Source organism: Sporobolomyces salmoneus (genome assembly GCF_050403485.1).
Source record: "Sporobolomyces salmoneus JCM6883 DNA, S_salmoneus_JCM6883_v1_ctg25, whole genome shotgun sequence".
NCBI classification, from domain to species: Eukaryota; Fungi; Basidiomycota; class Microbotryomycetes; order Sporidiobolales; family Sporidiobolaceae; genus Sporobolomyces; species Sporobolomyces salmoneus.
In genome coordinates this window covers 64,861-87,280 of record NW_027481138.1, presented here as the reverse complement: position 1 = coordinate 87,280, position 22,420 = coordinate 64,861, and the positions used below count along the sequence as shown (strand labels likewise).

Below are 22,420 nucleotides of genomic sequence, written 5' to 3'. Positions count from 1 at the left end.
AGTTAGGATGGTTTTGAGCGAGTTGGTGCCGCTTCGGTAGAGAAGGATACGAAACAAGGATGTGCGGGGGCAGGGATCCGATATAGCTCCTCGGACTCGTTCATTAGGAGGACGAACGGTGTTGAGGCTTTGTGGACTGTGGAACAACTCGAGTTTCGAAAAGAGGAAAACAGTCATCGCGCGTGTCGAGAGATTTCAATTCAATGCTCGCACACAAAGTAGCGGATGCCGATACTCTCCATTTGAATCCAAAGTGGCACGACCGTCAGGTGCCAATCAACGGAGGACGCGCTGAAGCTCTTCGAAATCGTCGAAATCACCTTGGCTCAAATCGAACAGTCACTCTCACGGTCTACAGAGAGATTATCTCTGGCACGCGTGGACGCATGGATGATTGCGAAATGAACATAGTTTTGCATCTCAGGTTGAAAGAGGAAACAAACTAATGAGGTTCTAACGAGGTAAGCTCTAACGAGGTTGCGAGGTGGGGGGTATAAGAAGATATCTAGGTGATAAAGAGATAAGGTAGATAGATACAAGGGTTTCAGACCGGATGAACGATCTCTGAATAAACGAACAAACAAAACAAACACAAAAAAGGGAGAACGATACTCCTCGACTCCCTCTTCTACCCTGACACCTTAGCAAAGCCATTCGATGAACTTTCCGTACCAAGTCGTCGGTTCCGGTTCGGGAGGTCCCGCCAACGCAGGATCGAATCGTCCGCTGTAGAGATCCATATCGCTCGCTCGAACGAATTTCGTTCGGTGGTAAATCTTCCAGACGATTGCCGGGACGATGAAGATGGGGAAACCAATGTAGGAAGCGACGAAATCTTGAGTGTTCCAGTGACCTTTGAGGAAGACCGAGTAACCTTGAGCGAGAGCGATCACTGCAGGGAGGAAAGAGAGGAATCAGCGAGAGTCGAAGGGATATGACTCGGGAAAGAAGAGACGCACCGATAGATCCGACGCATCCAAAGTAACCTGCGTAGGGTTGAAGTCTTCCTTTGAAAGGGAATTCGTTTCGATCCAAGCCTTGAACTTTGACAGCTTTGTGGAATCTGACATAGGCGAACGACAAGGTACCCCATGCGAGAAGACCGGCGACGGTGGACTACGAAGACGAACGAGGGTCAGCCTACATCGCTCAGAGACGTTCGAGGAGAGAGGGAACTCACGAGATTGAGAATCCAAGTGAAAGCTTGAGCAGCTCCTCCAGACCCGAGAGAAAGGTAAGCGAGAGGACCGAACAACCAGGAAGTGATGACTGCGACCCAAGGAACTCCCCATCGGTTTGTTTTCGAAAAGACTTTCGGGAGTTGACGATCGAGAGACATGGCGACGATGATACGAGCTCCAACATAACAGTAGGCGTTTCCAGCGGACCAGGCAGAGACGAGGATACACGCGTTGACGATAGAGGGGAGGGCGGAGATACCGGCAGTTTTGATGGCGATGACCCAGGGCGACGAGTTTGCGTTTCCAGCTCCAGAGACGAGGTCGGGGTTGTTACTTGGTACGATCATACCGATAATAACAGCTCCGAGGATGTCTGATTGCACGAAGCTGATCAGTAACAACTCGTGGGCTCGAAAGAAGCGAGAGGTAAAACTTACAGAAGAAAGAGATACGGTAAGTGACTCGTTTAACGGCCTTGGGGATTGACTTGTGAGGGTTAGCGGCTTCTCCGGCGGCGATAACGACCGTCTCTACACCGATGAACGAGAAGGCGGCATTGATGAACGCAGAGACAAATCCGGCAAAGTTGCCAGTCTGCCCTGAAAGCCCGTAAGGTTGAGCCCACGCTCCGGGATCGTTCCAGTATCGGAACCCTCGTCGATCATGATCAGGAGCTCCTCCAAGAGTGATGACGAGCCCGACGATTACCTGAATTCGAAGCGAAACGAAACCGTCAATTTCCAACTTGGTCGATTCAACGAAACAGAGGAAAGGAGGCAGTACTCACGAGACCGAGGAAGCACAATACTTTGATGATCGACGTGACAAACTCGGATTCACCGTAGAATCGTACGCTCGACATGTTGATGATGAAGATTAACACGAGAGAGATGGTGATGACCAGGGCTGGCGTGATGTCGGACCAGTATGATACGAGGATAGCGGCGGCGGAACATTCAGAGGCGATGGCGATCGTGTAACCTAGAGAGGTGGACGGTTAAGCGAAAAGTCGGACGTTCGAAAAAGGAAAACTGGAGCAACTCACAGTAACCGTAAGAAATAGCGAGAGTGAATCCAATTGCAGGGTCGATGCAACGAGACGTGAAGTTGACGAAGGTACCGGCCATAGGGAGCTATCGGCACACAAATGAACGAGTCAGTTTGCGAAGAAATCAAAACTTCGAGGATTTTGAGCTTACGAGAGTCGCGAGTTCTCCGATCGATTCCATGACACACCATAGGATAGCTCCGACGACGCAGTATGCACTGTACATGAGAACGTCAGTATGATGAACGGAGAAACACAACAAAAGAAAACTCACAGTAAGAGACCCGCCGGTCCCGCTTTCGCCAATGCTGCTCCAGTACCAATGAATAAACCCTAATAGCGAGCTCTGTCAGTCTCACTAGTCCCAGACTCAGGGCGGAACGAGAGGGAGGCTTACTGTTCCGATTCCACCTCCGATACCGATGAAGGTAATATGCCTAGCGGTTAAACGCCTGTGGGTGGTTCCTACACCACTTCCATCTCGCATGACCCGGACATCTTTGTCCCCCAACGCGTCTCCCTTCTCGGCATTCGAGCCCATCTTGTAGTCGACCGAAGTCGACTGCTTTCTTTCTAGAGTTGATCCTCCATCGTAGCTCTTCGTAGAGGTCATTGCCCAACAATACGCGTTCTCTGTGGTACGGTCGAGCTAGTGCAGGCGGCGAGGTGAGGAGAGAGTGAGGAAAGTGAAAAAGAGGTCGAACAAGAATGGCGACAGATTCTGAAAATTTTCTGCCGAAAAAAGATCACCGCTGCGTTCGGTCGAGACCGCTTTCTCCGAAGGGGCCTCTGTTTGCGACTTCCTCGCGAACGAAGGCGCCATTTTCAAGTCATCCGTCGTTTCTTGCTGCAGTCGCCAAGCTGAGTTCCGCGAGGTCATCGAGGTCAAGCTAGACGTATCTGAGGTTTCCCACGAGGTTCAGGTGACTGCCGAGCGAAGTAACAAGGATTAAGCGAGAGGATCAGGAGAAAAACGTCGAAGGAAGTCACTGGCACCGCGCGAAACCAGCACTCAAGGCTCAGGTGCGTGTGCTTTTCCGAGCTCCTCTTAGAGGCACAAGCAAGAGAAAGTACATTGACAGAGGAGAGCGGGACAAAAGTAGTCTACGGCGAAAAAGCGAGTCAAACGAATTTGTACTCAATTTGAGCTCGACGTGTAAGTCTCCCGAAGGAACTCGTAAACGCTGACTTTCTCGTTCGAGCAGGAGTAGGTCGAGACAGGGGTAGAAGGGGTATCGCGGCGGAAGGGGAAATGCTCTTGCGAACTCGCTTCGTCTGAGCTCACGTATCTTCGAAGCAAAAGAGCTTGCGCCAAGACTGTCAGAAAGTCAAGAGCATGTCAGTACGACGGAGAGGAAGACAGGGCGGAGGCTAAAGACGTACGAGTGGTCGCAAACAAGCCGTTCTGCAGCCAAACATTTTGATCGCGAGCGACGAACGCGACGAGTAATCCGATACCGGCACAGCAGCCTGTACAGGAGTACTGTGTCAGCTTTGTCCTCAGCTACCACGATCGTAGCGAAAGCACTTACCAATGAAACCAAGCAGAATCAACGTATTTTTCCAAGTTGACCTTTTCATCCTGATTTCCGCCTCCTTCTGACCCCAGTTCGCCTCAGCTCCAGCTAACATTCCGATCACAAGAGGTAAGGCAGCGAGAGCCAAGAGGACGTGCAAGAAAGCGGGACGAGGACAGATGACTTCGTTCGAAATTGGATCGAAACTCGGGAAGAGCATGAGGTAGCCGAGGCAGAAGGCGTTCCAGATCGAGGCGATAACACATTCGAGTAGGAGGCGAGCTTCTACGGTGTGGGAGACATTGACGAAAGTGGGTCAGCTCGAGAGTGAGAGACAGAACAACGAAGTCCAACTCACGAGTGTAACCCTCCTCCCCCTCTTCTGTATCCGACGCCTCCTCGACAGCATCTGCATCTAACGGTAAGATCCCTTTCTCCATCACCACCCGTTCCTCTTCCTCCCTTTCTTCCTCGAGCCGAATTGCCCCTTGTCGTTTCCACCATCGATACAGGCGAGTGCAGCAGTCAGAAGGCATGTTCACTAATCTTCGAGTAGAGAGTGAGAAGTAGAGGAGAAAGCAGAGAAGAATCGCTAATTGAAGGGTCATCAATTGAAGGGCTCGTGCGCAATTGGAGAGAGGTTCGAGCGGCGTCTTTGAAAGGGGACGGAGTGACACGTGAGAAGACGAACACAACGTCTCTTCTCGTCCTTTGTACTCGATCCGATCGTGGACAGCGACGAACCTCCTCGAACGAAGCTGGAAGCGGGAAGAAAGAAGCGAAGGAGAAGAGGCACAGTCTCGTTCGCCTACACTCGTGCCGCACAACTCAGCAGCGATCAAGGGAGCTGTCAGTACTAAAGATGACGTTGCAAATGAAAGAAGATATCCATCAGAAACCACGAACTAGCGACTAGAGTCCCCCAAAGATCTTCTCCTCGATTTCCCTCTTCTGTTCCTCAAAGCAACTCTTGACCCCGGGAGCAACCGTCGCCATCGCCTCTCTTCCCGCGTACTCCAACTCGACTCCCTTTGGTAGAACTTGTTGCAATCGAGGTAGAACGAAGGTGTAAGCTCCGGCGTTTTCCGGTTCGTCTTGAGCCCACAGGAACGATTGAGCGTTCTTGTAGGTGTCGAGAACGCGAGAGACCGCAGCGTAGGGGAATGGAGAGATTTCCTGGTGAAGAAAGCGAGTGAGCTCGCCTTCGAAGTCTCGTTTCGAAGGGGCGAGAGACTCACCTCGATACGAACGAAAGTGATTTTCCCTTCGAGTCCTCGATCAGTTCGTTGTTTGAGGAGATCGTAATACATCTTTCCGCTCAAGAAGGCAACTCTCTCGACCTTCTCCGGCTCCTCGATACGTTCCGTCAAAACGGGTTGGAAACTCGTTCCTTCTGCCATCTCGGCGAGAGTCGAAGAGGCAGCGGGTAGTCGAAGGATCCCTTTCGGCGAAAAGACAACGAGAGGTTTACGGTAAGGTCGAAGCATTTGACGACGGAGGAGGTGGAAATATTGAGCGGGAGTCGTGACATTGACGGCGTGGAGAGAGGGAGTGAAAGATTGGCGACGGAGAGGTTCGTTCGTGAGTTGGAGGAAGCGTTCAATTCGAGAGCTCGAGTGCTCGGGACCAGCTCCGTCTACCAAGAAGACGCGGTGAGCAGGCGGCTTCGCAAGAAATAGGAGAGCAACTTACCGTATCCGTGAGGGAGGAGAAGCGTCAAAGCGCTTTGCATTCCCCATTTCGTTTCACTCGATCCGAAGAACGTGTCGAGAGTCACTTGCGCCGTGTTGTGGAACTGTGAGCAGAGGGCTATAAGTGACAATTCGCTCGGGTCATACTGAGCCTAACTCACATCACCGAATTGAGCTTCCCAGAGCGGGAGAAGTTTCGGAGAAACCCAAGCGACTCCCTGTTCGAATCCGACGACGGCATACTCTGACAGAGGCGAGTTGACAACTTCGAACGTTCCGATCTTCTCGACATCCTTCGCGCTCGGAGGTGGATTCGTCGCTAGGGTTTGAAGCGGAACGGCTGTTTGTTCAGAGTTTTGATCGGCAAAGATCGCATGTCGTTGAGAGAACGTTCCTCGTCCACTATCTTGTCCACACAACCGAACGTTGTAGCCATTGAGCAGGAGAGATCCGAACGCCATTGCTTCCGCAGTCGCGAAGTCGATTCCTTCTCCCTTTTCGACACTTTGCAATCGTTTCGCGATATGCATCTTGGTAAGTCGAGGATGAACAGTCTAAAACGTTCGCTTGTCAGTTCTAGCCTCATAAAAGCGAAGACGTCTGACTCACGATCTCTTCCGGAGTTTCGACACTTCTCTTTCCCACTTCCTTCAAGACTTGTTCCTCGACTCCCGTCTCGACCGGTTTCTCCCATTCTCCTTTCGAAGGCCAGGTCATTTCGTTCCATCCTCGAGGCATCTCGAGCTCGGGAACGGTAAAGTTCTTCGGTTCGGCGGCAACGAGCGAAGTGTCGAGTTTCGAAAAGTGTTCTTTGCGGAATGTCGAGGCTTCGGATGCATCGAGGACGCCGTCGTCGATGAGTGATTTCTCGTAGATGCTTGCGACGGAAGGTAGATCCTTGATTCGACGGTACATGATCGGCGATGTGAACTGTCGAGACAAAAGCGATGAGCGACAGTCGTCGACTCGTGAGAGCGAGAGAAAGGAAACTTACAGACGGTTCGTCAAGCTCATTGTGACCCAATCGTCGATAAACGACCAGGTCGACGATAACATCCTTCCTGAACTTTCTCTGATACGCGAACGCAAGCTTCAAACACCTTGCAACGTCGTCGATTCGATCTCCGTTGACGTGCAAAACCGGAGCCGAGATCGATTTCGCGAGATCGGTAGCATAGAACGAAGTTCTACCTTGAATCGCTGGAGTCGTGTAGCCAAGTTGATTGTTGACGACGATTCGAACTGTTCCACCGACGTTGAAATGAGGGAGAGAAGCCATGTTGAGCGTTTCGGCGACGATTCCTTGTCCACCGAATGCTGAATCTCCGTGCAAGCTGATGTTGAGAACGCGGTCACCCAGTTCGGTGTCGTCCTTTGCAGCTGAGCCGAAAGGAATTTGAAGAGCTCTAGCGAATCCTTGCGCGACGGGAGTGATCGCTTCGAGGTGAGACGGATTCGGGAGAAGGTGTACTTTGAGAGGGTTCGAGGAAGACGACGTTGAGTAATCGGTAGAGAGGAAGAGATGGGAGAGTACGTCGTCGCTGAATTCGGGCGAGGTGAGGGAAGGAGGTAAAGTAGGGAGTCCTCTCATCTTGCGAACGAGGAGGCGCATATCGAGATCGAGCATTTGAGTGAGGAGGTTGAGACGACCTCGATGAGGCATGCCGCTACAACGAAACGTCAGCTAATTCAGCCGGAGAGAAGCGGGCAAGCGACTCACAGAACGATATCTTCGATTCCTTCTTTCCCAGCTTCTTCGAAGAGAGCCGCGAGAGCAACCATCATTCCTTCTCCACCTTGTAATCCATACCTCTTGACATTCGGGAATCTCTTCGCACACCACGCATCGAACCCTTCCGATTTCGCCAACAACTCCCACTGTTCTCGTTGTCGTTCCTTCGAAATCGGTACCGCGTGGGATTGTTCCAACATCGTTTCGAGGAATCTCCGTTCATGCTTCGAAGGCAGATGCATGAACTCGTAACCGACTCCTCCAGTGTAGACTTCCTCGAGTCGTTGAGAGATCTCGTGTCTGCTGTGTATCACGATGAGCTCAAAAAAAAAAGGTGCGAGAAAAGGAGGGAGATGAGCGAAAGAGCAACCAAGAGCTCATGAGAAATGGAGAGATGGAGAGAGAGAGAGAGAGTAGAGTGCTAGAATATGAGAGGAGAAGAAGATGGAAGGAAGGTACACAAAACAAAAACAGGAGAAGAATTGCACAGAGATTCAATTCAGACAATTTACTATTTTTCGTTTCATTTCGATCTCTTTTCATTCCCTCTCGTCTCGCTCGGTCGATTCCAGCGAGATTTAAATCCCTCGTGAGCCTCCGTTCGTTCGTGGTTGACGAGAGTCGTCTCAAAACCGAGGTGAATAGAAATTTGAACCTCCTCCAGGTCCTTGCTGCGACAATCGATGATGACTCGGTGTTTGTTGTTGATGAAGTTGCTGCTGCTGCTGTTGCTGATTATACAGATCGTACGTCGTCGGATCCTGCTGTATCCCGCTCATTGACGAAGGAGCCGCACCCATCGGAGGCGGAGGAGCTTGCGAGAGGGGTAAAATCGATCCAGGGTTCGAATTCGAAGCGCCCCCGACGACGGTCGGAGGGTAGGGCGCGTATCGAGAAGAAGGATTACTGGCAGAGTAGGCCAAGGGAGGTGCGGCGATTCCGGGACCGAAAATGTCGGCGGAATGTGATGGACGGGAAGCGGAAGAGGAAGAGGAGGGAACGACTCCATCGTCGACGACGACCGAGAATTGAGGTTGAGAGGGTTGGTGAGGTGATGTGTAGTAAGATCCGTACGAAGGTTGTTGTTTCACTCGAGCCGGGGAATTCCAACTGTTGAGTTCCGCCTGAGAAGCAAAAACGACAGATGAACATCTCACTCGAGATTGACAAACAGTAAAGAGGACTCACTTGTTCCTGTAAGAGGTTTAGATGTGGATTCTTTGTCGAGATTGATATCCGTCTTTGAACTCCGTTTCCTTCTTGTAACGATCTCTCCCAAGCTTGCCATTGATCTTCTCTTCGAAGTCTGTCAGTCTCGAGGTTCGACTTCAATCAGCTCATTTTCCTCGAGTGACTGTGGTTCGAAAGGAAGAACTGACACTGGGGTGATAGATTGACCCGTCCCCGAATGCACGCTCAAATCATGACCCAATTTCTGTAGTGCTGGAGGTAACTCTTGTCCAATCGTTCCCGACCTTCCTCTCGTCGTTTGATAATGATGTACCGCTGGAGGATTCGCGACTGCTGCTGGATTCGGTCCTCCCGTCGTCGTCGTCGTTCCTGTCGTTCGAGGGGCGTAACCTCCGGAAGCGGGACCGTAGAGAGACGGAGGAGGAAGTTGTTGTTGTCTCGCGACGGCGGCAGCTTGAGCTTGAGCCTGAGCTTGCGCTTGCGCCTGTGCGTGAGCTTGAGCGTGTGCCTGAGCCTGAGCCTGAGCCTGCGCTTGGGCTTGAGCTTGAGCTTGAACGTCGGCGGCGTAAGGATTTGTGGGAGGAACTTGAGAAACTCGTTGAGCTTGAACGTTGTACGATTGTTGTTGGTTCAGTTGTTGAGCGTACGCTTTCGCGTCGTAAGTTTGTCTCGGTCGATTTGCGTTCGGTGCCGGAGGTAATCCTCCATAAGGTCGTTGTTTCGTTGGATCGATCGGAGAAGTCGAGGAAGAAGAAGAAGTGGATTGTTTAGGGAGACCGTGACGAGGTGGAGGGACGAAAGGAGAGGTGAGAGGTTCGCCGAGTACGAAAGGATGCATTCGGGCTTGAGCGGGAGTCCATCGTTGTTCCGGATCGAGATTGAGTAATCCTTGAACGAAATCGATGAAGGCGATTCGATTCCTCATTTCTGTCAATCCCCTCTGCCAATTCAGTCAAGCGGTAGGCGACTGTCTGAATGTCACGAGAACTGACCTTTATCAACCTCGGCTTCCTTCAACCCTTTCCTCACGATCGGATACTGTTTGATGATTTCCGGTAATGTCGTCGCCGAGAAATACTTCTTACTCGGTTGTTCGTTCGTCGATTTGAATTCTTGACTGTACCGTTCCAACGACTTCAATCGATATCGTCTCCTTCCGTATTCGTCGGCGAACGTTTCAAAGAAATGCGAAGTTTGTTTTCCTTTATCCAACATGTGATCCGGTGGCATCCTATGAAGATCAATCCACCGGACACATCAATAAATGTGTGAAATCATGAATGAGAGCGGGAGAGGAACTCACCCTAGCATCTCGACGATCCGAGTAATCTGATTGAATTCACTCGTTCCGGGGAACAACGGTAACCCGAGGAACAATTCGACGCAAATACATCCCAAAGACCACATATCGATCATTGCCGAATAGGGTAGACTGAGGATCACTTCCGGAGAACGATAGAATCGAGATTGGATGTAGGTGTAGACGGTTTGTTTCTCGTGACAGGCTGAACCGAAATCGATTACTTTGATCGTTGGGGATTGAAGTCTAGTCAACCATTCCTCATCCCGCCATCAGTCATACCGAAACTTATCGGCAAGAGAGATGAGGAAGAGACGAGGAACTGACGATTTGAGGAGAATATTCTCAGGTTTCAAATCGCAATGAATGATTTTCGCTTCCGCCAGAACCGCCATCGCATCCAACAATTGAGCCGTGAACACTCTGACCAAACTCGTCGATAATCCTCGGAACGAATTCTGTTTGATCAATTCGTACAAGTTGTTCGAGAGGAGTTCGAACACGAGACAGAGGTGAGAATGATGGATGAAGGTATCTTTGAGTCGGAGCATGTGGTGTTCGTCGTCTTTGTCCCATTGATTGTTGATCTATTTCTCGCGAGAGAACAAGAGAGAGAGCGAGGAAACAGGATGAAATCGTCGAGATGAGTCAGTTTTCCGGTTTTTCTTCCGAAACTCGAAAGGGAGCGGGAGAAGAGAAGGATAGACGGAGAGAGTCTTACGAGTTCGAGTATAGTAACCTCCATCATACTCTGTTGAAAATACGCCGGTTTATTCTTGACGACCTTTACCGCGACAATCTCATGAGTCTTCATATTCTGACATTTAACCACCTGTCCGAACGTTCCCTGACCCAATACATCCAAGATCAAATAACGATCCTTGTCTTCGGGACCTAGGACGTCGTTGACATAGAGAATGTAATCGGAATCTTCGTTGTCGAATCCATCGTTTTGAGCCGGTTTCGAAGGTTTCGTCAAGACTCGGCGAGGGTTCAGAGAGGTCTCGTAGTGGAAGGATGGGTTGACGAGATTATAGGTTTGTGGTAAGTGAGTCGTTAAAGCTTTCAGAGGCTATTCACGAATCAAAAGAGAAACAAAAATCGGTTCGTCAGTTTCGATTCCCTCGCGCGCACTCGGCGGAAGATACGAGTACTGAAATAGGGAGAGATGATAATGAGGCGTACACTGATGAACCCTCCAGCGGGATCAGCTCTCCTCCCCCTCGGTTGCACATTACTTTTCCTCTCAATCTCGTTCACATCCCTCACTTTCTTCAACCCTTTCTTGACCCTTCCACCACCTCCTCCTCTTCCCATTTGCGGCGAAGGGAATCCTCCTCCTGAGGCTAGGTTGGGAGAATGAAGAGTCGAGGCAGAATTGAGCGAGAGGGACCGAAGATCGGTTGATCCGCCGCCATAGTGATGCGGAGGTTGATGCTGCTGATGGTGAGAATGTTGTTGGTGGTAGAGAGAAGGAGAACCGGCTGAAGGAGCGTGACTCGTCGATGGGGAAGATGCCGATTGACCTCCTCCTCCTCCTGATGAAGATTGTCTCATCGCGTGGTCCAGATAATGCTGCGACTGATAGTATTGTTGCGGCGATACGCTCTGAGGAGGCGGAGGATGACCGAGTGGATGCGGCGAAAGAGAAAGGGAAGAAGTTGAAGTAGAAGCCGAAGTCGACGTCGAAGCTTGTTGTTGCTGACTCAATCCTCCTCCTCCGATTGCGTACGATTGAGCGATATGTTGTGGATAGAATCCCGCAGCCGCATTAGCAGCAGCTGAATGGGAAGAAGGAACGGTCGAGGTCGAGTTGTTGTAGCGAGAGGAAGAAGAGGGAGAAGGAGGAGGTTGCATTCGAGGTGAAGTTGAGGACGACGAATTCGATTGAACTCCAGACATTGGAGTGTATCCACCTCCAACTCCGACTCCGGCGTAGGATAAAGGTCTACCTCTTTCCCCTCCTCCACTCGAACTTGCTCCGCCGTAAGAAGTCGGAAGGAGAGAACTCGATTGACCTCCGATTCGAGAAGGAGTGTTTGAAGCGAGTCCGTCGTGAGATAATCCTCTGCTCATTCCGGTCGAAGGGGCGCGGTAGTGATGCTGCTGTTGCTGATGCTGTTGAGTCATGAATGAATTCGCAGTCGAGGAGGTCGAAGGACTAGGACTAGCTCCCATCATAACGTCTACCGGCGGGCAGTTCTATCAGCGACACAGTCAACTAGATATAGAGAGTAGGATGGAGACAGACCTTGATTCCCTCGACTAGCTGCTCCGTCACTCGAACCTCCTCCTCCTCCCAGTCCGAAAGATGACGAAGAAGGGATCATCATACTATTCCTCTGTGAGTTCGAACGACTTGGTGGTGCTTGTGCTTGTTGTAAATGACCTATCGAAGGTACTCTACCCACTGAACGAGTTTGACGATGAACCGAAGTGTGAGAGGAGGGGGAACTAGTCGAATACGGTAACAACGACGAAGACTGCGACGATCCTCCTCGAGTATTCCAATCTTCAGTGTATTTCCCTCCTTCCAACAAGGTCGAATGTCGATAACTCCTCGCGGATGAATTGGGAGTTAAGGAAGAAGATGATGAATCGTGTTGCTGAGAGAACGAGCCCGGAATGAATGAAGATAGGTTCGGTGAAGGTGGGAATTGAGATTGGGAGTCGAGTAGTGGACTACTGTTCTTGTGCTGGTGATGGATCGGGACGACGAATGACGAGGAGAAGGGAGAGTTGTTGGACATTCGATTTTCCCCCCAAAGGTTCGTTCCGTTCGCGGGTTCGTTCGGGATCGATTTCTTCTGAAGCTGACGAGAGTGAGGCGAGTCGTTATCCTCAGCAAAGAGAGCTGAGTCAAAGGTGGGGAGAAAAGCAAGATAGGCTCACTCTCGCATTTCCACGTTCAAAAGCTGCGCGTTTTGTATCTTTTTGTTCTCGGAGACTTCCAGTCATTCTATCAAACCCAGCACTAACGCGCCAAACGGCTATCGTACTCGCCAGGATCCAACCTCCTCATAATTCTCATTTTCATTTTCCTCTACCGCCAAGCTTCGCAAGCTCAAGCTTTTCTCCTATCCTGCGATTCAATTGTTGAGTCTTGAGATGCTACCGTGTACTGTACGGCTCGTCCTGGGAAGCAGCGGGCGATAGGATTCGCCCCGTTAACGTGCTTCCCAACGGAAACCCTACAGATTCGCGAAGCTAGAACCCTTTCCGCGCTTCTCTCCTTCGCCCAATCTGTCTCACGCGCGTTCTCTTTGTCCCGCTCATCGGTAGTGACTTGATAAGTAAGTAGGTAGGATTCTCTAGGCCGACGAGTCAGTCACTGGGCTCAAGTCGAAGAATCTAGTATCGCGGGAGCTTGATCCTCCCTCCCTTTTCTATCCATTCCCCCAGTTCTTTCGTCACCGGGATCTGACATGCTAACCTATTCACCGTCACATCCCATCTCATCAGTCACGGTCACGGTCACTCGAGTAGGGGGGAAAGCGAGAGAGGGGCTTTACCTCGAATCATCATCCGCACCAATCGCGAAATCCAATTGTTCATCTTCTTCATCCGTCATTTCCGGCAATGTGCTCGGTAACTCCGGGATCGAAGCGGGTTGACGAGTCGTCGTTGTCGCTAGCGGGTCGCTTGTCGTCGAGGAAGAAGAAGAAGGGACGAGAGGTGGGATATGGACATGACAAGTTGCGCACTGTATGGCAACCTCGGTCTTGTCAACCTCCTTTCACGAAAGACAAGATGCCAAGGACCGAGAGGAAAACGTACCTCGCAATTCCCACCACAAGTCGCTAAAATCGAAGGTGCCACTCCCCTCTTTGCGACGCTCATCAAACTTTCCCCTTCGTACCCAATCATCTCGAGCTCTTCTCCTTCATACGTGACGAATTTGATCATCACTTGTTCGCCGAGTTGTTGGGCGAGTTGTCCCTTTTTCGAAGATTTGGAGGCGGAGGAGGAGAGATAGAGGGATTTGATTTCGGAGGGGGAGAGACCGAGTCGACCTCGCCAATTGGGGTAGAGGGTCGTGTCGAGGGAGGGATTCGTCGAGAGGGCGGAATCGAGCAAGGGGGTAACGTCCGATTCAGATAGGAGTCCATACCTAATTTCCGCACATTCGCGTTTTAACGCGGCGAGTCAGTTTCTCGCAGTTCATACGATGCAAAGAGTCAAAGAGTCAAGTGGGAGAATATGAGCTCACCAGTCACATTTCCCGGTTTGCTCGTTGTAGACTAGAGCGTTCGCCGCGAATTTGTGTCCTCCGATATGTGCGATCCTACTCACTCTCACTCCATCTCCGGCCTCTCCCTCTGCCTTTCCAACTGTTGACGAGGAAACGGATGGTTCACCTCCGATCTTACGCCGTTTGAGCTCACACAAGATGGATTGATACAGTTTCTCGCCTAGATCTCCACATTTACAGTCTCTTGAGCCGTGTGTACATACGTAGATATGTGTTCGTGCTGGTGCTGACGTGGAAGCAGAGGAAGGAGCGATGGGACGAGAAGGGAGGGAATCGAATTTGGATTCGAATTTCGCGAGGGAGGAGAGGGAGAACTGAGGGAAACGAACGAAATCGGGGTAGAGGGTCGCTGAGTAGACTCTGAGTATTACACACGCACACAATCCTTTATCAGCTCGCTCATCTCGTAGAGGAAAGAGAGGGAGGAAATAGAAAACCCTGAACGCACTCTTCCGTTTCCCCCTCTTTCGGTGCCTCAAACTTTGATTTCCTTTTATCCCATTCCTCTGTCCGTGTATCAACATTCCTATTTCCACCTTCACTAACCCCGAACCCGACGTCCTTGAACCTCTCGTCCTTACTCCACCTCTTGCCGAGTTCTCGGTACAAAGGGGAAATGGATTCCAAGTGACTTGGCCAGGTTGATGCAGGGTGAGGAGTATGAATCACTAAGTGTCGGGAATAGGTAGGGGCGGAGGCGATCACGAGGGGGATTTGGGAAGCCGAGGAGGAGGAAGACGAGCATCGGATCGAGCGTGTCCGGAGGGAAGGTATCCGAGCAGGAGGAAGCCGGCGTAAGAGCATCATCGAGAATCAGGAGTGAAGGGGAGAAAGAGAGCGAACCGCGATCTTCGAGAAACTTGAATGATTCATTCTTCTCTCACTTTCCCCTACAACGAGCTATGTCGACCTCCGCCGCAGCAGGAACAATATGCACCGCTCAAACATCGTACAAGAAGCTTTCGGGCTTGTTACAACTCACTCAATCGGCGTTAACCTGGTCTCCTTCATCTTCATCTAATTCTCCCGAACTCTCCATCTCCTCCCCTCAAATGACCGGTGCGTATATCCCTATCTACTTACAAGCTTCCCACTGTTCAGTCCAGGCTGACGCGATGTTGAAATGCTAGCTTTATTCGCATCGAAAGAAGGAGGACCTCGAGTGATGCTCAAAATCGCCTTCACTTCGTCTCAATCCTCTGGAGAAGATTCCTACAATTTCACGTTTACTTCAGCAGCGACGGCGTTGAGCGATAGGGAGAGGTTCAAGGCGGAATTGAGTGGAATGATCGCGAGGAATCGGGAGAGGGAAGCAGAGGCTGCCACCTCCTCTACGACTCCAGCGACGACCCGAGGGGTCGGAGGAGGAGCCAGTGGTGCGGATAAGGGAAAAGGGAAGGCGAAAGCTGTAGAAAATGAGAATGGAGCATCTTCGGGTTCACCAGCTCCGACGGGAACGACCTCGAATTCGACGTCTCGATCCCAAGGAGGTGTCTATCGACTCCGTAAACAAGTACTTCAAACGAATCCCGGTCTTCTCTCTCTACATCGTTCGTTGGTCCTTTCGGGTCAAATGACGGAATCTGAATTCTGGGAAGGACGTCAACATCTGCTCGATTCCGTCGCGGCGGAAGAATCCCTCATGCGAGGGAAATCGGGTCAAATGGTAGATCCGAAAACGGTGACGGGTCAGAATGGACAAGTGACGGTTAAAGTTACTCCTGGGTTGATTAGGGAAATTTTCGAGGAGTTCCCGGTAGTGTTGCAGGCTTATAACGATAATGTCCCTACTCCGGTACGTTCGATCCCTGTCTAAGTCGCGTGCAAGTAGAGACTTAATCCAGGCGCCGACGACAGTTGGATGAAGCTCAATTCTGGACTCGGTACTTTCAATCGAAACTCTTCAACCGGAACCGAACGACGAATCGAGCTGCAGTAGATTCTATTCGAGACGATCCCATATTCGACAAGTATCTCGGACAAGAGGACGATGGGATCACGCCACAACACGAAACGGATCATGATCAGATTTACAGGCTGTTGGATTTGGCCGCGACGGAGGAGGATCAACATGAGGTGCGTTGTCCTCTCTAGACTATTGATGTCGAATTGAGACTAACGAAGAGTTGAGAATGGGGGCAGATCACGAACTTGCCGAAAGATTACACGATGAAAGCTGGAGGTCAAAGAGCTAGTTTACCTCTGATGCGACGATTCAACGAACACAGTGAACGTCTACTCTCACAAGCACTGTACGCTCTCCTCCCTCTCAGTCTCTCGATTGCTGGCTAAGTGGGAAAAGGTCGAGAATGCACAGAGGTTCGAATCCGGACGAACCGAAACGAACCTACGTCGACCCGGGTAACGCCGGTGTTAGTCCCTCTTCTCCTCTCTCACTCTATACCAGGAATAGCGTGAGCTGAGTAGAAACATGGGCTCAACAGGATCGTCGCTATTATTCGGAAATCGAACTCTCGGATCTTTCAACTCCGCGTCAACCCGATCGAATCAGTCTCAACCTCCCTTCGACATCATCCTCCCTCAATTCGAACTCGACGAGGACTCTCACGGCTGCCGCTATTGAGGAAGAGGAAGATCAAGAGGAGGGAGGGGACGGGTTGAAAGGGATGTTTGAGAAGAAGGAGAGGGAGAGAAGGATGAGGGACGAGATTGTGTTGGATTGGGATGGGAGATTGGACAATGTGAGTCTCTTCGAGCGTCCTCTTTGAATCGGGATGGCGATGAGAGCGATGGAACGGAATCGATCAGCATGGTCAGAGCTGATACTGTCCGATCCGTCGACCAGTTCAAAGTCGATTCGAAAGCGATCCGAGAAGGAATGCGAGACATGAATGAAAACATCTCATCTCAAACCGAACGAACTCGTAAACCCGGAAACTCTAGTGCGTTCTCCCTTCTCCCTCTCCTCTCTGTCTCTCCCCGTACGTTGCGGACAAATCCGACTGACCTTTATGTCTCCACTCTCGTACATGCGCGTCGTCGCAGGTCTCCCCCGCGCACATCTCCTCACGGTCGAATCCATCTCTACAACAACCCTCGAATTCCTCCGTCATTTCTGGTCCTCGATCCTACCTCCTCGTCCTAACGATACCTCCGCGTTCGCCTTAGCTCCAGTGAAGGAACGGAACGCGCGAGCGGAGAAGTTCAAGGGTTATTTGGAGAAGAGTCGAGAGAGGATCGGGAAAGCGATCGAAGAGGCCGAGAAGGAGGGAGGCGGACCTGAGGGGGAATTGAAGAAGAGGGTGGAAGCGGTGAGTACTTGTCTCTGAGTGATCTGAGAGGGGAGAGCGTACTGATGAGGCGTGAGATTGATCAGGCGCTACAACCGATAGAGGATGCGATTGATGCGGCGGTTCAGATGTACAAGACGAAACTGGGCTGAGGTCCCATCGGGACGAGTAGTGTAGTACAAGGGCGAGTCGATTGTTGTCATAATACTGTGCGAAAAAGCTTTGCGACGACCGAACGTGCGAAAGTTTTGCTTTCTCGCGAGGAAATTCTCGAGGACATGAGCTGAGGGCGGCTCTTTCGCTGTGGTCGTCATGAATATGTCTCTCTCGTCATGCTATCGTCCTTGCTTGTTCCGTTGAGTCCGCGAAAGAGAGTCTTGAAATGCTTTCAACGCGAAGTTGCGAAACTTTCGACCTCTTCTCCTTCCGCATCGCTGTCACTCCAATCCGGCATCTTCGCGCCTCCAGTATCCGCTTACCTTACACCTCAACCTCCTCATACGCGTTCCCCTCTGCACTCCTATCCCCTTCTCTCGCTCGGCAACTTTTCGCTCCCGAACTCTCCCTCTCCCACTTTCCGACTCGTCGCGATGGAGGATTTCTCGCGTTCCGACCAACTGAAAGCGATCCTCTCTCCCTTCTGTTGCTGCCTACACCGTCGGAACCGGATTCAACTATCAGAGGAGGAGGAAGATTTCCCGGTCAATCAACAACAACAACCTTCAGCGTCTCCTTCCTCCGGCCGACTGAACCCGTTCGTCTCAGACGACCACGAAGGAGTAGAACGCGTAACGAGGACAAGATCAAGAAGAGCAGAGGAAGGGGACGAGGATAGTTGGAGTTTACATTCGGGAATCGGCGCAGAGCCAACGAGAGGTGGAAGGAGATTGCGAGCGAGAGGAGGAGATATCAGTGGTGGAGGAGCGCAAGAAGGGTCAGGACTGACGAGATGGATGTTGCTCAAGAGTTGGTGGAATCGGAGTGGGAAGATTCGGTTGGAAAACGACGAGGAGGACGAGCTAGCACTCGCGGGAGGAGATAACGGTGTCGAAGGGAGAGGGACGGAAGCGTTCGCATTACAGGAGGAGGAGGAAGATGCGACGCCGCTGGAGGAAAATCAGCTCGAGCTCGAAACGACAAGGAGTCGTTCGCAAACGTCCTCGTCGCGGTCGGACGGCACGACAGCTTACAGCAACGAGCAAGAGTACGAGGAAGATCGGGAAGCACGTCGAGCACGGAGGAGGGCCCGAAGAAGAGCGCGCGAACTCGGAATCTCGATCGAAGAATTCGAACAAGGAGTCGCAGCGGGTGAACCTCACGAACTCAATGAATCGAACGCTACGGGGACGGCGTTCCTGCAAGTTGAGTCGCAGTCGACTTCGTCACGGAGGTCGAAATCGAAGAAAAGTAGCAAAAGCTCGAAAACTTCTACGTCTTCGACTAGCTCGAGGTCGCGAGACTACACGGCCCTCCCAGTTCTGGTGGAGGACGGTCAGTACGTCGATGTACCCGTCAGGAGGAGTCGCAGCAAAAGCAAGAAGACCTCGTCGTCTGACGGCGGTCGATCAAACGAATCTTCCTCCCGATCCCAATCTCATCAGTAGATCCTCGTCACGTCCCTCTCCCTGTCTCTCCTCGCCCTCACGACAGTCCGAAACGACCTCGTGGTCATCGTTCGCAACCCTCCACTTCGACCGTTTCTTCTTCCTCGACCTCTCGACGTCCACGAAAACAGCCTCATCTATCTCCTCTTCACGATCATCACGAGCCTTTCTTCCAATCGCTCGAGGGTGCACCTTCGGACGAGTACTATCAAGATGTAAATGGACAACTACGAGCGATTCCCTCGAATACTACCGATCGAGACCTCCTTTCACCTTTACCGCCTAACGAGCTCTCACACGAGCTTCCTTCTCCCTCGACGTCTTCGTATGATCATATCGGACTCTTGCCACCTCTTTCCCCGTCGTCTCTTTCTCAAGAGTCTGTTCCTCCTTCGTAACGCTGTATTTGGACTTGATCGGATCTCTTTGTTGAACTGGTGTGTTCTGTTGTTGTATTGATGGAATTCTTTCTCATGTGAAGAGAAACACGTCGCATCAGAGAGTATCGGCCCGATTGAGAGAGCGAGACATGTGCATTCGCGAAGTCGAGGCGAAAAGCACGGCGCGTTCTCGAGATCTTCTCGCACGGTGTACCGGAAGGGGATTACTACCCTTCGCCCCTCTTGTCGCTTGAAATCAGCCCAAAACTGGCGTTGCTCCTCTCTCTGATCGGTGCACGACGGCGAGCGAAGACAAAAGCAGACTCGTTGAGATCGGGGAAAGAAGGGAGCAACCAAAGTAAAGCAGATCAGCGACAAGAATAGGAGCAAAAGACGATCGTCAAGAAAGCGATGAAAGAAGGGGCAAAGGACATGGGTTCGTTTCGAAAGCGAGAGGAAGTTGGGTTTCGAGTCTTCTAGAAGAAAAGACGAGTCTCCCTGCCTGTTCTCATAGAAAGAGTGTGCATGGAGTTACAGGTTCGAACATTTGAAATGTTGTTCGGCTGTCAAGTGAGGAAGGAGGAATCCACCCGAGTCAGCGTCGACGAGAAAAAAGCAAGAAAGCACGATCGAAGATACTCACGATGAGTCGAGGTTCCGGAAGCTCCGTGAGATTCTTCACGCTACTCAACCTGTCCAAATACACCTGAACGACTCTCGCCATGTCGGTTCGTCTTGCGTCATCTCGTTCCTGTCCGATTTCGCGAATCAATCTCTCCAGTTTTCCGTTCACTTCTTCGACCGCTCCGTGTCCATAGGAGCTGTGACTGTATGACCTGAGAATTTTCGAGTAGAGCTGTTCATCGATTGGGCCTTCGTGTCCGTGTCGTGGAGGTGAGGGGGAGTGATGGACCAGAACTGGCGAGGGGGAAGAAGGAGAATGAGATGTTTGACGAGAATGAACGACGAAAGGATTGTGTGGTACAGGGGGGGGAGTCGGTGCGTGAACGATGTGACGTGGTGAATCAGGTCGCTCTGTCGCCGGAGGCGAGTCGTAGACGGAGCTGTAAGAGTCGGTTCTTCCTCGACGATCTAGCTGCGATGGCTGAGACGTGACGTTGGTGTGGGTCGGATTGTAGATCGAAGGAAAGGGCGTATGAGAGAAAGCGGTAGAAGAAGCTTGTTCGATTGAAGGCCACGAGTTTCCGAGTTGTTGATAGTAGTCGGACGATTGCGACGAGAGGGACGAGACGCTGTTTTGACGACGTCGAGAGCGAACTTGAGCCGATACTAGAGTATGTCGTTCTGGGTAGGGGTTGCGACGAGAGGAGGACGAGACTCTTCCATGATTGAGCGGGCCGGGAAGATGATTCGGGAAAGTTCTAGCTCTCTCGAGAGGTTGCATGAACGAGTCGTTAGAGGCGCTTGTCGAGTTCGAGTATCGACGGGGATCCCTTTCTTCGTGTGACAACGGCGAGAACGGAACGGAATCGCCGAGACCGCCGTTAAACCCGAAATCAGAGGAGAGTGAAGGTGATAAGGCGTAGGTGGATGTAGGGGAGTCGCTGCGAAAGGGAGCGAACGAGCGAGACGTGTCGATGTTGAGAGGTAATGGAGGCGGAGGCATGTGAGAATAGCGAGAAGTATGAGGAGAAGTTGCTTGCGACTGGGAACAGGACGTCGGCGTCATTAAGACGCATTCAAGCACACGGTCAGTTGAGGTCATTGCTGGAAGTGAGATTGGTTACTCATACTCACGAGAGGAACACGGGATGGACCGAGTTCGACGCGAGATGCGGTGAGCGAGGGATTGATGACTGGCTGTTGGGGGATTGCGTCCGAGTATGTTTTATACAATGTTCTGAACTCCTGAGTATCCGGCTACGAGAAGAGCGACCGTCAGCCCGGAACCCAACGAGAAGAAAGGATTGGCGAAAAACGCACGAGAAAACCCCAAACCAAAACTTTAGGACTGATTCGTCGCTCCCCTTTTCTATTCGAAAGATTTACCATCTCGTAACAGGCACCGAGAAGGCGCACGATGATCTCATATTGTTGTCGGGACGGCGGGCTCTGGTTGATGGCCCCAAATGTCGGACGTTCGACGATGCAGTCGACCTCTTCTCGAATCCTGACTACCCATTATTCGACAGCTACTTCATTCTTTCTCGCTTGTACCAGTTTAGCACAACCCTGTTGCGCCAACAGGTCGAAGGTCTTTCTGTCGAGTCGCGTAGGAAGCGCATTCTGCTGCCTCTGATAGAGCCGCTTGAGGAGCTCCCGCTGCGAGGCAAACGCGAAACTCAGTGTTGAATCCGTTACAAACGTCGATGGGGACAACCTTCAACTTACAGTCACCGTAGAGATCCAGGTATTACAGAGCTTGCTCGAATGTAACCTGAAACCTGAGGCAACGAGACCGGGCAACGTCGGCTTTTCGTCTTGCCCCCAACGTGAACGTTCGAGTCAGCAATATTATTCACGACAGAGTCAACGAGACGGGTACTCAACGAATTCGGGATCGAAAATATCAGTCGGGAATCGTCTACCTTCAACCGATACGTACTCGAGAGCGTTCAGTCGATACCTCTCGATTTGCTGCTTCCAAAGACCCCGGTCCACAACGTCCCATCCTTTCCTCCAACCCTCGATTGTCCAAAGTCCACCTTGCATTGACGTACCGTTGGCGTCTTTTTCCCATCGATCCGCGATCGCTTGAACGTTTTGATGGAATTGAAGATATTCTGCTTCTTGTTCTTCCGTAAGTTCTGCTCCACGTTTCCCTTTCGAGCGAGGCATCGATTCGTAAGATGGAGAGAAGAGACTCGAGGGAGGAGGAACCCAGAATACATTCACCCCGTCGTCGTTGCACGAGCCGTACGTACGCACCGTGCGCCAGAGAGCAGCCACGCGACGACGTGCCAAGAGGACCGAGATCGGATGAATGGTCGTAGAAAAGGACCGTGTCGACCAGCGCGCACAGAAGAGAGAAACGCACGTTTCTGATCTTTTGAGCTGTACTCGAAGCAGCGAAGTCGCAAGCGTCGTCTAGACAAGAGACCGAATTATACCATTACCCTCCAGCAGCATCGGCGAGGTAAACCCTGATGAGGGGCGCGCGAGTTGTCGAAGGAAGAGGCTGAAGATGCGAAAGTGCACTCCCCGACCGTCGTTCCCATCTTTCCACCCGGCGAGCACACTCAACGCGACTACAGTACAGGTTTCGTTCACAGCAGCTCGAGTGTCGCGATGGTGGGTCGAGAGAAAGGGAGG

At 51.5% G+C, this 22,420-nt stretch overlaps 7 protein-coding genes across 7 annotated transcripts; 2 read left to right on the top strand and 5 right to left on the bottom strand.

Annotated features, from left to right (window-relative positions):
- Window positions 1–641: 641 nt before the first annotated feature.
- JCM6883_002485 (uncharacterized protein) lies at window positions 642–4,282 on the bottom strand (the record flags this gene model as incomplete). The annotated part of the gene is made up of 13 exons (XM_076632321.1): window positions 642–892; window positions 960–1,116; window positions 1,181–1,554; window positions 1,619–1,889; window positions 1,969–2,162; window positions 2,227–2,314; window positions 2,381–2,447; window positions 2,504–2,562; window positions 2,627–2,878; window positions 3,515–3,546; window positions 3,613–3,699; window positions 3,762–4,031; window positions 4,105–4,282. 13 exons carry the CDS (start codon window positions 4,280–4,282, stop codon window positions 642–644), a joined length of 2,280 nt encoding a protein of 759 aa, XP_076487661.1.
- Window positions 4,283–4,658: 376 nt separating this feature from the next.
- Window positions 4,659–12,410, bottom strand: JCM6883_002484 (uncharacterized protein; the record flags this gene model as incomplete). Its single annotated transcript, XM_076632320.1, has 16 exons — window positions 4,659–4,922; window positions 4,985–5,382; window positions 5,439–5,541; window positions 5,599–5,991; window positions 6,047–6,367; window positions 6,432–7,104; window positions 7,158–7,469; window positions 7,803–8,293; window positions 8,358–8,475; window positions 8,549–9,287; window positions 9,353–9,591; window positions 9,664–9,906; window positions 9,988–10,247; window positions 10,382–10,732; window positions 10,846–11,846; window positions 11,912–12,410. The coding sequence occupies 16 exons, from the start codon at window positions 12,408–12,410 to the stop codon at window positions 4,659–4,661; spliced, it is 6,405 nt and encodes a 2,134-aa protein (XP_076487660.1).
- A 601-nt stretch (window positions 12,411–13,011) lies between these two features.
- Window positions 13,012–14,719, bottom strand: JCM6883_002483 (uncharacterized protein; the record flags this gene model as incomplete). Its single annotated transcript, XM_076632319.1, has 5 exons — window positions 13,012–13,093; window positions 13,173–13,363; window positions 13,438–13,771; window positions 13,871–14,272; window positions 14,361–14,719. The coding sequence occupies 5 exons, from the start codon at window positions 14,717–14,719 to the stop codon at window positions 13,012–13,014; spliced, it is 1,368 nt and encodes a 455-aa protein (XP_076487659.1).
- A 95-nt stretch (window positions 14,720–14,814) lies between these two features.
- TFB1 (TFIIH/NER complex subunit TFB1) lies at window positions 14,815–17,315 on the top strand (the record flags this gene model as incomplete). The annotated part of the gene is made up of 9 exons (XM_076632318.1): window positions 14,815–14,971; window positions 15,043–15,707; window positions 15,770–15,988; window positions 16,055–16,164; window positions 16,230–16,284; window positions 16,357–16,614; window positions 16,719–16,815; window positions 16,919–17,184; window positions 17,250–17,315. 9 exons carry the CDS (start codon window positions 14,815–14,817, stop codon window positions 17,313–17,315), a joined length of 1,893 nt encoding a protein of 630 aa, XP_076487658.1.
- Window positions 17,316–17,753: 438 nt separating this feature from the next.
- Window positions 17,754–18,767, top strand: JCM6883_002481 (uncharacterized protein; the record flags this gene model as incomplete). Its single annotated transcript, XM_076632317.1, has 1 exon — window positions 17,754–18,767. One exon carries the CDS (start codon window positions 17,754–17,756, stop codon window positions 18,765–18,767), a length of 1,014 nt encoding a protein of 337 aa, XP_076487657.1.
- A 975-nt stretch (window positions 18,768–19,742) lies between these two features.
- JCM6883_002480 (uncharacterized protein) lies at window positions 19,743–20,774 on the bottom strand (the record flags this gene model as incomplete). Its single annotated transcript, XM_076632316.1, has 1 exon — window positions 19,743–20,774. The coding sequence occupies one exon, from the start codon at window positions 20,772–20,774 to the stop codon at window positions 19,743–19,745; it is 1,032 nt and encodes a 343-aa protein (XP_076487656.1).
- A 555-nt stretch (window positions 20,775–21,329) lies between these two features.
- Window positions 21,330–21,946, bottom strand: JCM6883_002479 (uncharacterized protein; the record flags this gene model as incomplete). Its single annotated transcript, XM_076632315.1, has 2 exons — window positions 21,330–21,430; window positions 21,829–21,946. The coding sequence occupies 2 exons, from the start codon at window positions 21,944–21,946 to the stop codon at window positions 21,330–21,332; spliced, it is 219 nt and encodes a 72-aa protein (XP_076487655.1).
- Window positions 21,947–22,420: the final 474 nt, after the last annotated feature.